This window comes from Momordica charantia, assembly GCF_013281855.1.
Source record: "Momordica charantia cultivar OHB3-1 chromosome 9 unlocalized genomic scaffold, Mcharantia_2.0 BLBB01000009.1, whole genome shotgun sequence".
NCBI classification, from domain to species: Eukaryota; Viridiplantae; Streptophyta; class Magnoliopsida; order Cucurbitales; family Cucurbitaceae; genus Momordica; species Momordica charantia.
In genome coordinates this window covers 9325291-9337877 of record NW_028275167.1, presented here as the reverse complement: position 1 = coordinate 9337877, position 12587 = coordinate 9325291, and the positions used below count along the sequence as shown (strand labels likewise).

Below are 12587 nucleotides of genomic sequence, written 5' to 3'. Positions count from 1 at the left end.
AAGTTCGATAGCATTATCAAACTGTTATTTTTATTTTCTAATTCCATATTTTCTTGCAGCTAGTGCGCAGATATACTGGAGGTCATAAAGGATCTATCTCGTGTTTGATGACCTTCATGGCTTCCTCTGGTGAGGTAAATCCATAAAATGTGATCTAGGTGTAACGTACAATACCATAGACTTGTTTCAAGTAATTTGATATGGGATGTCCCTTCTCATTCATCAACTATTGGTCTAATTTATGTTTTATTTGACATTTTTTTTCTCAATCAAGTGTCAATAAGGGGAAAAGTTGTTAAACGTAGAGATAGTATGTAAAGTCTGAGGGAGTAACGTTTGGATTGTAAATATGAGGATTTTTTTTTGAAGTAATTAGAAATTAAACTACGTGTTGTGATCTTGTCTGGTCAGATTGTTATCTCCTCATCAGGAAGAATGGTTTGTTAGATCAAAACAAATTGCTTTTCCTATAAGTATATCTGATCATTTTCATATTTTGCTTATAGAATTAACTTTCTTTTGGGTATAACTATAACATCTTTTTGTTTATTTTTTGGAGAAGAAACGGTATTTTATTAATGTAATTAGATGTACAGAAAAGGGAGGAGAGCCTCCCTCTAATGAGCACATAAATCATTTAGAGAATAATTACAAAACAAATCTAAGCTTGCAATGAAGTGGCAGCTTTGAACACAATCTAAGCTTGCACTGAAGTCAGATAGGTATGTGAAATTTCTTTTGTTTCCACTGAAGAGACTTGTTCCTTTTGAAGCAAGTATTCCAAAGGGAACTCAGAATGATATTAAGCCATAGGTTTAGCCTATTTTTTAAGGGCTGGAGCAACACAAGGGAAAGAAGGTTGGAAGATATTTTCATCCTTAGGCAAGGCCCAACCAAAAGAGTTTAAAAGACTGCTCCAGAATTTGGTAGCAAATGTGCAGTGTACAATGATATGGTCTTTACACTTGGTCAAGACTAATGACTTAGTCTTGTCTCATCTCTAGGCCAAGCGATCATGAATACATTGTTGTGTTGCTTTCTCTAATTCAACTCACAATAACCCTGCTTCTTTGCTTAGCTGAGATGCCCAAGGTAAGTCTTGTATTTTTCTTCAACCAAAAGTGCCTCAACATTTGCTGCTTGCTTAATGTGACGTTAGATTGCTCCACCTTATTTCTTGATGAAGGAGGGCATCTGTAATCATTGTCTCTAGCCCAAAGGCATTTCCTTCACTAGTTCCATGAGTCCTTTGGGTTTTTGCTTGAACATCTGTCCATTCGAGGCACTCTTAATATGGCGTTGCTCATACCCATATCAACCCACTTTTGGATACTCATCGTGGGCTACACGTTATATGGAAACCTCTAACATGTAGGTAGGAGTCCAATGTTGGCCTACTCGTGCCAATGCATTGTCCTGGATACTTGTGCTTTTTTTTTTTTTAAGGTATCGAGCTTTCATTGAGATAGAAATGAAAGAATACAAAGGGGCATACAAAAAGACAGCCCTAATAAAGGAGCGAAACTAAAGTTCCTTTTTATCGATCAATTAAAAGTTCGTATCTTGTTAGAAAAAAAATAATAAAGGAGCGAAACTACTCTTGAAAGGGACTCCAATCTAACAAAATAAGACCTAACGGATAATTACAAAAGGGATACGTGCTCTTGTTGGAACACAATAACTCAATAGAGGCCCATTCACCCTATGGTGCTCACCCATACTATGGCACACAATGTGCTAAGGATGACTAACTTAGGCACACCTGGCCAACGGTGGTGGTAAGTCGACGCCATGCTACCCTACATACTTTCTAAAAGAAATCCCTTTTTCATTCCTTTATGTCAACAGTGGCAAGTGACTACTGTGGGATCCCATATTTGGGCTCATGATCTCCAACCTTGGGTTACTATCATGTGTCAATGACATCTCCAAGCGATGCTCACTTTGCCGATTCATGGGCATTGGGTTGTGACATCTGGCAACCACACTTAAAAAGTAGAGAATAAACTATGATTAAAAGGAGACTATCTTCACTTTTTGAAACAAGTTATAACACCATTGACTCTTGGCCTCGGGTTCATTCATAATGCTTACTCCAACCTTGGGTTGCTATCATGTGTCATTGATAGCCCACCCTTGTTTCGCATTGCCAATCCACGAGCATTGGATTGTGACATATGGCAACCACACTAAGAAGGAAGAGAGTAAACTTTGATTAAAAGGAGACTATCTTCATTTTTTGAAACAAGTTATAACACCATTGACTCTTGCCTTGGGTTCATTCATAATGCTTACTCTTAATTTGGAGATGCATGTTCTACAATTATTTTGTTTAACGAGATACAAACTTTTCATTGATGTAATAAAAATGAACAAATTGTTTAAAGATACAAACTTCTAAAGGAGTGAAAATACAAAATAGACATGTTCTACAATTATTATTATTATTATCAAACAATTTGGTGTACACTTGTAGTCTTAGACTTCTTATTTGATTTGGGGTTAAGGTTTTAATTTAAATTTATTTATGCATTTCAGTAAATTGCTTTTTTGAGTTAGATCTCTTATGTACCCCAGCGCTCTATCTTCATTTCCCATTCTTTTTCTTGTTGATGCTTCCTTGTTTTTTCCTCTTGGATTTATTACCCTTTTGTATTTGTGAATTTGATGGCCAGGCACTTTTGGTATCTGGTGCTAGTGATGGCTTACTTGTGCTCTGGAGTGCGGACAACAGCCAAGATTCACGAGAACTTGTACCAAAATTAAGCTTAAAAGTGCGTCCTCTGCCTTCAATTTCAATAACTATTTTATGTTTATTATTATTAGTTATTATATTTGAATATTTAATGCTTACGACTTCTTCAGAAAACTTTTTCATGCTGTCCATTTTTTTCTAATATGATCTTAGAACTTGAATACTCAATGGATTCACATATCCTTTTTGGGATTGATTTATTTATTGTGTGTTTCATAAAGATAAATGGACTGGGATAATGATAAGATGTTTTGCGTTCTTGTTGCCTTACTTTAACAAGATCTCTTCTATAGGTTGTATAACTGTGTCCTTTGAGTTCTAAGTTATTTTGCATTCTTGATAGGCACATGATGGTGGGGTTGTAGCTGTTGAACTTTCCAGGGTGATTGGAGGTGCTCCACAGCTTATCACGATTGGTGCAGACAAAACACTTGCTATATGGGATACCATCTCTTTTAGGGTATCAATAAATATCAATAGTGCATTACATTTTATAATTATAACCCCCTGGAGAGTTTAACAGATATTTACTAGATTACCTTTGTTCAAGTCTCTTGCATATTTTATGATATCTCATTTAATCTATTCTTCTCAGGAATTGCGTCGCATTAAACCTGTTCCAAAATTGGCTTGCCATAGTGTCGCATCTTGGTGTCATCCTCGAGCTCCAAACCTTGATATTCTCACTTGTGTCAAAGATTCCCATATATGGTATGATTTTGTATTATTTTTTTCATTTTTTTTATGGAGTATACCAGATGAGAATGTTTAACGCTTTCTGTGAACTAAAATAGCAGTGAGCTTATGATATCAGCTTCCACCTAATCTATCTTAATTAGAATTCCAGCTGTATTATTTAAGTTTTCTTATTACATCAAGGCTCTTATAGGTTAAGGCCTGCACTTTTTCAGGGCTATTGAGCACCCCACGTACTCAGCTCTCACGAGACCTTTATGTGAACTTTCTTCCCTTGTCCCTCCTCAAGTGCTTGCTCCAAACAAGAAAGTTAGGGTATGTCTTTCCGCACAAGATAAATCTTGTAACTGTCCCCAGTGAGTTTTTTTTTCTCTGTTTTGGTTTTTATATAACATTTAGCCTAGATCTTTGTTGTATTGTTGGGGTTTCTTCCTAGCCCCTTGGTGCCCTTGCATCTTCCTATTTCTTTCATTCTTCCTAGGAGAAGTCTTTTTATCATTTTAGTTTCCCAAAGATTCAAAGTAACATAAATTATCAAATAGCTGTCCTGACGGTCTCACGTTGCAGGTTTATTGTATGATTGCTCATCCTTTACAACCTCATCTTGTTGCCACTGGAACTAATATTGGTGTCATCATCAGTGAGCTTGATGCCAGATCTCTTCCAGCAGTAGCTCCTCTTCCAACTCCATCAGGGGGCCGGGAGCATTCTGCTGTTTATATTGTTGAAAGGGAACTAAAGTTGCTAAATTTTCAATTGTCCCACACAACAAATCCATCTCTGGGAAATAATGGATCCTTATCTGAAGGAGGAAGGTTAAAGGGAGACACGTTGGAGCAACTACAGGTCAAGCAGGTCAAAAAACACATCAGCACTCCTGTTCCACATGATGCATATTCAGTTCTTTCTATTAGCAGTTCTGGAAAGTAAGCTCCCCCCCCCCCCCCCCCCCCCCCCCCCGACACACATGACACACCAATTCTTCTTGTTTGAACCTTACTATGTGAAATGAATTTTTACTTTATTATTTATTCACATTAATAGCAGATGGATTAGGAGAATTTTTATTGGATGATCAACTTTTATCTGTATTTTGTTCTAGTGTGTGCATCAGGGTCCACTATCGTTTTCAGCCTCTCTGGTAATAAGCAAAAGATGTGCATCTGTGTGTGTTCGCACCTTTTTTTTTCCGTTTATTTATTATGTATACATGACATCTGTATTATTGTCTGGAAATTTGTTCTCTCGAACTTGACATTTATCAGCTGTAACATATTATTCTTTGCCTCCATTAATTTCAAGTAGATTAAATCAAGAATCTGGACTAAAGTGGTAATTTCATTCCAAAGTCATGTAATCATTTTGATGCAGGTACCTTGCTATAATTTGGCCCGATATTCCATACTTTTCCATCTACAAAGTAAGTGACTGGTCCATTGTTGACTCAGGAAGCGCGAGGCTTTTGGCCTGGGATACATGTCGTGACAGGTTTGCATTACTGGAATCTGCTATACCTCCTAGATTTCCTACAATTCCTAAGGGGGGATCATCAAAAAAAGCAAAGGAAGCTGCAGCTGCTGCAGCTTGTGCTGCAGCAGCTGCTGCTTCAGCTGCTTCCTCGGCCAGTGTTCAAGTTCGTATCGTGCTTGATGATGGAACATCGAACATATTGATGAGGTCTATAGGTAGCCGCAATGAACCGGTATTTGGCTTATTGTCCTAACCCTTTAATTCTTTTTTTATTATACTTTATTTTTAGGACGGCAAAATATACTTTCGAAGTTCAATGATGGCAAATGCATCTTCTATAAATTAATAATGATTATTTTCACTCACATGGTTTATATCACGGTAGCTCAAATGATATCACCTTGCTCTCCTTTTTACCAAACACACTATTATGATGTAATATAATTTCAAACACACCCTTTGCGATTTGATGCTAAGTTAACAAGTGGATATTTTTCAGTAGATTATAAAAAACATGGGAGTAAGTAATGCCATACACCTAGGTTGGTGTGTGTGTTTTTTTTGTAGCTTTTTGGAATATTTGGTTATACGAGAAGAGAAAGAAGGCTTCTTCTGAAGCTGGGGGTGTTTCAGTTTTACAATGGAAATTGTCTCTTCTAATGTAAGGGGGCTTGGTTGGAGGGACAAGTGGATTAGTGAAGGAGTTGCTTGACAGGAGGAATCCCGACAATCGACATCGCTATTCTTGTGGAAACAAAACGGGCTTTCTATTGTTGTGAGTTTGTTTAAAGTCTCTAGAGAGGGGATAATTTGGAGTGGGTTGGTGTGATCGTTGGGGGGCATTCTAGTGATGTGGGACATTAGGTGCGTTTCCGGTTTGTGGAGGTGGTTTGAGAGGTTTTTTCTTTGTTGGTTTCTTTTATCTTTTCGGGTGATGTGAGGGTCTGGGTTGTGTGGTTTTTGCTGGTGCATGGCTGGGGATTTCAATGTGACCATATTTCCTTTTGAAAGATCAAGTGGAGGGCTGGGGATTTCAATGTGACCATATTTCCTTTTGAAAGATCAAGTGGAGGGAGGGCAACCAGATCTATGAGGAGTTTTAATAGACTCATCGAAAATTTTCGTCTTTTGTAGCCTCCCCTTGCTATCGGTACTTTCACTCGGTCCCATCAAAGGGTGTGTAGCAAAATAGATAGATTCTTGTTGTTTAAGGGTAGATGGATTCATTCTTAAATCTTAATCATTCTTGGGCCCTAGGGTTAATTTGGATTGCTGGCCAATTTGTCTGGATTTTGCTCCCCTTAAGTGGGTCCCAATCCCTTTAGGTTAGAGAAACTGTGGCTTTTCCACCCCTCTTTGAAAACTTTCCTTCATTCTTGGTGGAACGTTGCTGTTCCTGGTAGGTGGAAAGGTTGCCATTTTATGTGAAAATTGTGCTCTTTGGGGGCTCTTAAGAAATGGAATCACAATGTTTTTGATGATTTGACAGTCAAGAAATGAGATTTTGGGGAGAATTAAGAGGTTGGATGATTTGAATTTTTAGGTTATTTGAACATGTTAACTTGTTGAGCGAGTTTGAAGAGCGGGTGAGAAAGGGAGGGATGAGTCGGAGACAAAAGACCAAGGTTAAATGGACTAAAGAGGGGGTGGGGGACTATAATATACCACCTTTTTTCACGGAGTTGCGAGTGGGAGGAGAGAAAATGTCAAAGGTGAGCCTCCGAGTGAGGATAAGGAGATAGAGGATGACGTTATTTTCTTTTCTTTGTCTCTTTGTGCTCCGGAGGTCTCCCTTAAACCTGTTACGGATGGGCTTGATTGGTGTCTTATTTTTAAAAGCAATAGGTTAGATTTGGATGTTCCTCTCCCCTGTGAGGAAATCAAGAAGGTGGTGTTCGGGTTTGATAGGAATAAAGCCCCTAGTCCTGGTTTTTTTTCAGGTCTCCTTTCAGGATAATTAGGACTATCTAATATCTATCAAAGGGGATCTCCTTATCACTTCTATTTGGAAGTTCAAAATATCAAAGAAAGTCAAGGTTTTTCTCTAGCCTTGGCCTTTAGAAGCTTAAATACTCATGATCTCCTCCAAAAGAAGGGTAGAACTGGGCTCGTATGTAGTGTGCCTAAATTACAATCAATCCGTGGACGCGGTGGACCACCTTTTTTGTGCATTGCCCCTTTGCAGCTCGAAGTTGGTTCTTTCTGCTTGATCTCTTTGGCATCTCAGTGTGCTTTCCTAAGCAAATTAATAGCTGGCTTCCTGAGATCCTCACAGGTTGGTTCTTACCTAGATAAGCTACTTTATCCAAAAAATTACCTAGAAAAGCTAGGTGTATTTGGAATTGTGCTGCGAGGGCTCTTTTGTGGCATTTAAGATAAGGCCTGTACTTTTGGAAATTTTTTTAGAAGTGTACATGACACTGTTTCCTGGTGGTGTCTCAACTTTTCTTTTTCTTTTTTCTTTTTTAAACAAGAAACAAACTTCTCATTGAAATAACGAAAAAGAACATAAATGTTTAATGATACAAACTCTTAGAAGAGTGAAAGATAGACAGAATATAATCAAACAGAACAAAACTAAAAATTATGGGTATCAGGTTTTTGGTTGGTTCCGCTTCACAGCAGTTTTGATGGTTGAGCTTCTTTCGCTTTTGTGTCTTCTCTTGGTGGAGGGAGGTTTTAGTTTCTTCTCTTCTGGCGATTAGCTTGTGTTAAGTGATGGTTTTGGATTCCTCCTCGGCAGTCTGTCCTTTGTTTTGGCGAGCTTTCTTGTAATCAGTGTTCAACTTCTGTTCTTGGGCTTCGGTTCTCATATTTTTATGGGTTTTTGTTTTCTATGTGCTGTTTGTTTTTTTTCTTTTTCCTTTTTCGCTTCCTTTGGAAGATTGTATCCTTGAACTTTTTTCTTCCTTTTCATATTATCAATGAAAAGTTTGTTTCTTGTTAAAAAAAAAAACTAAAATTATAGCAAAAAGCAACCCAATTAGAAAAAATAAGAGAAGAAAAATAGTTCCAAAAAGAGATGACTTAGAAAACCACTGTGAGGTTTTAAATTTATCTAAGCTAAACTGATCAGACGAAGATTTATTTGGTGGTGTCTCAACTATAGAAAATTCTTTTGTAATTACAACCTCTCCATGTTTTGGAACAACTAGAAAGCTTTTGTATAGGCCTTTTGGTTGGGGTTCCCTCTTCCCAAGCCGTTAGTTTGTCTTTTTTCTCTTCCCTTGCTTTATATACAAGTTTCTTATCCAAAAAACATTTATCAAAGGGGATCTTTGAAACGTCTTTTTTGAGTTCTATGAGAGGAAAATCCTAGATGGCTCCTTGAATGGTACCTTTGTTTGTATTATCCTCGAGAAAGAAAAGTTAATGGGGTTAAGGATTTTAGGCTTATCAGTCTGGTTACAAGTGTGTATAAGATCTTGGTTAAGGTTTTGGCTGATATGCTCAAGAAAGTTCTCCCCAAGACGATTTTTGATTTCCAAGGTGCCTTTATTGCTAGAAGTCAAATCCTAGACCATGCCTTCATAGCCAATTAGGTGATTGAGGACTATAGATCTCGCAAGTCGAAAGAGGTGATTTTGAGAAGACTTACGATCACTAGATTGAGATTTTCTGGATAAAGTGCTTTGGAAGAAAGATTTTGGTTATAAGTGGAGTTCTTGGATGTGGAAGTGTATCTGGACCGTCAAATTCTCCATTCTTATTCATGGGAAGCCAAGAGGAAGAATGCTTGCTTCGAGAGGGCTACGACAAGGAGATCTCTCTCTTTTTCTATTTCTATTGGTTGTGGATGTCCTGAGCAGGAGGGGGTTGAGGGTGGAATTCTAGAGGGTTTTCGGATGGGGAGGGATAGATTGACTTTGTCTCACCTTCAGTTTGTCGATGACATGATCTTTTTCAGCTCTGGTAAGGGAGAGTCTTTTGTTAATCTCAACCGCCTCTTGTCTTTCTTCGAGTTGATTTCGGGTTTGAAGATTAATAGTAGTAAATGGTTTGACTTAGGCATTAACTACGAATCTACGATCCCTCTAACGTGGCAAGTGGGCGACTTTGGTAGGTTGTGAGGGAGGGTCCCTCTCCGCTTCTTTGCTAGGTCTTCCCCTAGGGCACAGGAATAGATCTTTGTCGTTCTGGGCTCCTGTTGTGGAAAAGGTGTAGAAGTGCCTTTCTTCATGGAAAAAGTGTTTCTTTTCCAAGGAGGAAGATTAACCTTCATATATTTTGTTTTAAGTGGAATCCCGACCTACTTCATATCTTGTTAGGATCTTGAAAATTATGCTGGACTTTCTTTGGGAGAGGTTGATGACGCGAATGGGTCTCATCTAGTCAATTGGGTGTTGGTGTCTTAGCCTTTGGATCAAGGGGGTTTAGGCATAGGCAACTTGAGACTGCGTAAGGAAGCTTTGCTGGTCAAGTGGTTATTGCATTTCTCGTAGGAGCCAAACTCTTTGTAGTTTAGGGTCATAGTGAGTAAGTATGGTCCTCATCCCTTTAAATGGTAGATGGGGTGGGGTTCTAAAGGCACTTCTAGGAATCCGTAGTTATCTATTTCTTTTAGCTTCCCTTCTCAGTTCGTTCATTGTTTGGTTGGGATGGGAATGACACCTACTCCTGGGAGGATAGGTGGCTGAAGGATAGACCTTTTTGCTCCTCGTTTCGCTTGTATCATCTTTCTTCCATGAGGGGTTGGTAAATTGTTCAATTTTGCCTTCTCTAGGAAACACTTCTTCATTGGTTTTTGGTTCTTGTCATCCTTTGTTCGATAGGGAGGCGGTCAAATCTTGGGGCCTTATTGTTCTGGTTGAGGGACTTCATTGTTAGCTTGGGTAGGAGTTGTCTTTGGTCCCTTAATTCTTCTTAAAGGTTTTCGTGTAAATCCTTGTTCAGCTAACCCCTGGGATTGCTCAAGGTTGTCTTGAATGCACATCTCTTTCAACAAATTCTCCTCCTGCACCTTGGCTCGTATTTTTTCACAACTACTACTTAGATTTAACAAGCCTTTTCTTTAGTACAATAAATTTCGGGGTATGGGGTTTGAACCTCCGACCTCAAGGGGAGGAGTAGGTGCCAATTACTGCTAAGCTTGTTCATATTGGCTTAGGTTTAACGAGCTTCTTGTGTATAAACACAAAACCAGGCCACCCCTAAATCTAAATTGAGAAAACCAAAACAATTATGTTGCCCTGCCTCGTGCACCAGAGATATGATGCTGAAATGTCTATGGAGCACTTTATTCTTATTTATGTCTAATATTTAGCTATTTCTTATACATTTATCTGATTACCAGAGATCTGAATTTCTTTTTGCATGTCATTGGATATACTACAACTTTTATCTCTTTCAGTGAAAAACTTCAATGAGCTAGCAAGTCATTGCATTTTGCATATTCATTTCCTCATTTATTTTATATATCATTATTCAGTATGAGGAGATTTTTTTTAGCTAAAATATATTTTTTAGGCTGCTTTTTAATTAGAAATCGAGCTTTCACTGAGCAAAGTGAAAGAATATAAAGGTCACTAAAATATATTTTCTAGGTTGTTGGTTTGCATGGTGGGGCTCTTCTTGGCGTCGCATATCGAACATCCAGGAGAATTAGTCCAGTTGCTGCCACAGCCATTTCAACAATGCCTTTATCAGGATTTGGTAACAGTGGTGTTTCCTCATTTACAAGTTTTGACGATAGTTTTTCTTCCCATAAATCTTCGGCTGAAACAACAGCACCGAACTTTCAGTTGTATAGGTGAGCATAACGTTGAATTTTTAATGCATGCATAACTCATTTGGTATAATCCAAACCTTGAAGCTTTTGTTTTATTGATAAATGAATAAATCAAATTACAAGTTAGCTCATTTCTCCCGTTCGCAATTATAGTTTGAGCACTCTTGTAGAGAAGTTTTTTGTAACTTCATTGGATGAGATCTTTATTCTCCGTATATGATTTTATACAATCAATGAAATTGTTTCGTATAAAAAAAGAAGACATGCAGCCTAATAACATCCCATCAATGAAATTTTGTAATTTCATAACATCAATGAAATTTGATTCCTATAAAAAAAAAAGAAGAAACGGAAAAAAGAAAAAAAGAAAAACCAATGGTAACTTATCCAAATAACTAAAGAAATATCATTGCTAATAACAGCCCAACGGATGGTTTAACTAACTTACCAACCAATTAAGTAAAGTACGATGTATTGCCATACATCAGCTAACTAACAGAATGTTAAATTACAATAAAGAAAATGTTACTAATGGGGTTAAGAACCCATGCTGTTAACACTCCCTCTAAGTTGAAGCATATATGTTAATTAGGCCCTACTTTCTATAAAGGTAGTCTATTTGAGATCTATTTAATATATTTGTGAATACATCTCTCAATTACTCTTTAGTCCCCTAGTAGATAGCAAACCTTGTTGCATTTTCTCATGAAAAAAATGAAAATTGACTTCAATATGTATAGTTCACTCATAAAATATTGGATTAAATGCAATATTGAGGGCAACTTGATTGTCATACAACACTTGGATGGAAACTGTATGATGGAGACTCACTCAAGAAGTAAGAGAAAATCTCAATCTGTCCCATTAATTGAAAAAACACCCTATATATATAGGGATTACAACTAAGAGTAGCTAAAGTAACTAACAATAGCTAACAAACAATAGTAACTTGAAGTTACTAAACAATAAAGGGTCCTTTAAAAGAACTACAAATATAAGTTGAACTTAAAAGACTAAACAAGCTACCCAAGGCCACACGGCTACATCAATTTTCCCCTACCTAAAAAAAACTCGTCCTCGAGTTAATCAGCTAACAAAAACTCATCAGGGGAATAGAAGGGATGAATATCTGCTACATTGAAAACGGGGCTGATGTTGTAATCCAGTGGGAGGTCTATCTTATAAGCATTCTCCCCAAAACGCGCAAGTACAGCAAAAGGACCAAGCTTCCGTTTCTTCAATTTATTATAAGTTCCAACAGGGAATCGATTCTTTCGTAGGTGTATCATTACAAGATCCCCAATCTGATATTCCTTGAATCGTTTCTTCTTGTCTGCCGCTTCCTTGTACTTAGCATTTGACAGCTCCAAATGTCGACGAACTTCTTCATGGAGTTGTGTAATCCAAGTTGCCATTTCCTCTGCCTCCACACTAATATCAAAATTAACAGGTAGATTAGATAGGTCAATAGTGATCCGAGGGAGTTTAGTGTATACAACCTCAAATGGGGACTTCCCTGTTGTACGGTTCTTCATGTGGTTAAATGCAAATTCTGCTTGAGCAAGTGTCATATCCCACTGTTTTGGACGATCGCCGCTAAGGCATCGCAGCAAATTTCCTAACGAACGATTTGTAACCTCAGTTTGCCCATCCGTTTGTGGATGGCTAGTAGTACTGAATTTTAGTGTACTATCAAACTTTTTCTACAAGGTTTGCCAAAAATGGCTAAGGAACTTGACATCTAGATCGGATACTATGGATTTTGGGATACCATGGAGACGTACAATCTCTCTAAAAAATAATGTAGCAATAGAAACTGCATCGGATGTTTTTTTACAAGCTACAAAATGAGCCATTTTACTGAATCTATCCACCACCACCATAATGGAGTCAAAACCCCGTTGTGTTTTGGGAAGACCCAATATAAAGTCCATAGAT

The 12587-nt window shown here is 37.8% G+C and overlaps 1 protein-coding gene across 1 annotated transcript in view; it reads left to right on the top strand.

Annotated features, from left to right (window-relative positions):
* LOC111023603 (Transducin/WD40 repeat-like superfamily protein) overlaps window positions 1-12587 on the top strand; it is a 29569-nt gene that overhangs the window by 4156 nt on the left and 12826 nt on the right. The window contains exons 5-12 of the mRNA XM_088117088.1: window positions 60-134; window positions 2676-2774; window positions 3099-3215; window positions 3351-3466; window positions 3667-3766; window positions 4019-4377; window positions 4823-5153; window positions 10465-10670. Of these exons, the coding sequence (XP_087973214.1) occupies window positions 60-134; window positions 2676-2774; window positions 3099-3215; window positions 3351-3466; window positions 3667-3766; window positions 4019-4377; window positions 4823-5153; window positions 10465-10670 (1403 nt within the window). The remainder of the gene's footprint in view (window positions 1-59; window positions 135-2675; window positions 2775-3098; window positions 3216-3350; window positions 3467-3666; window positions 3767-4018; window positions 4378-4822; window positions 5154-10464; window positions 10671-12587) is intronic.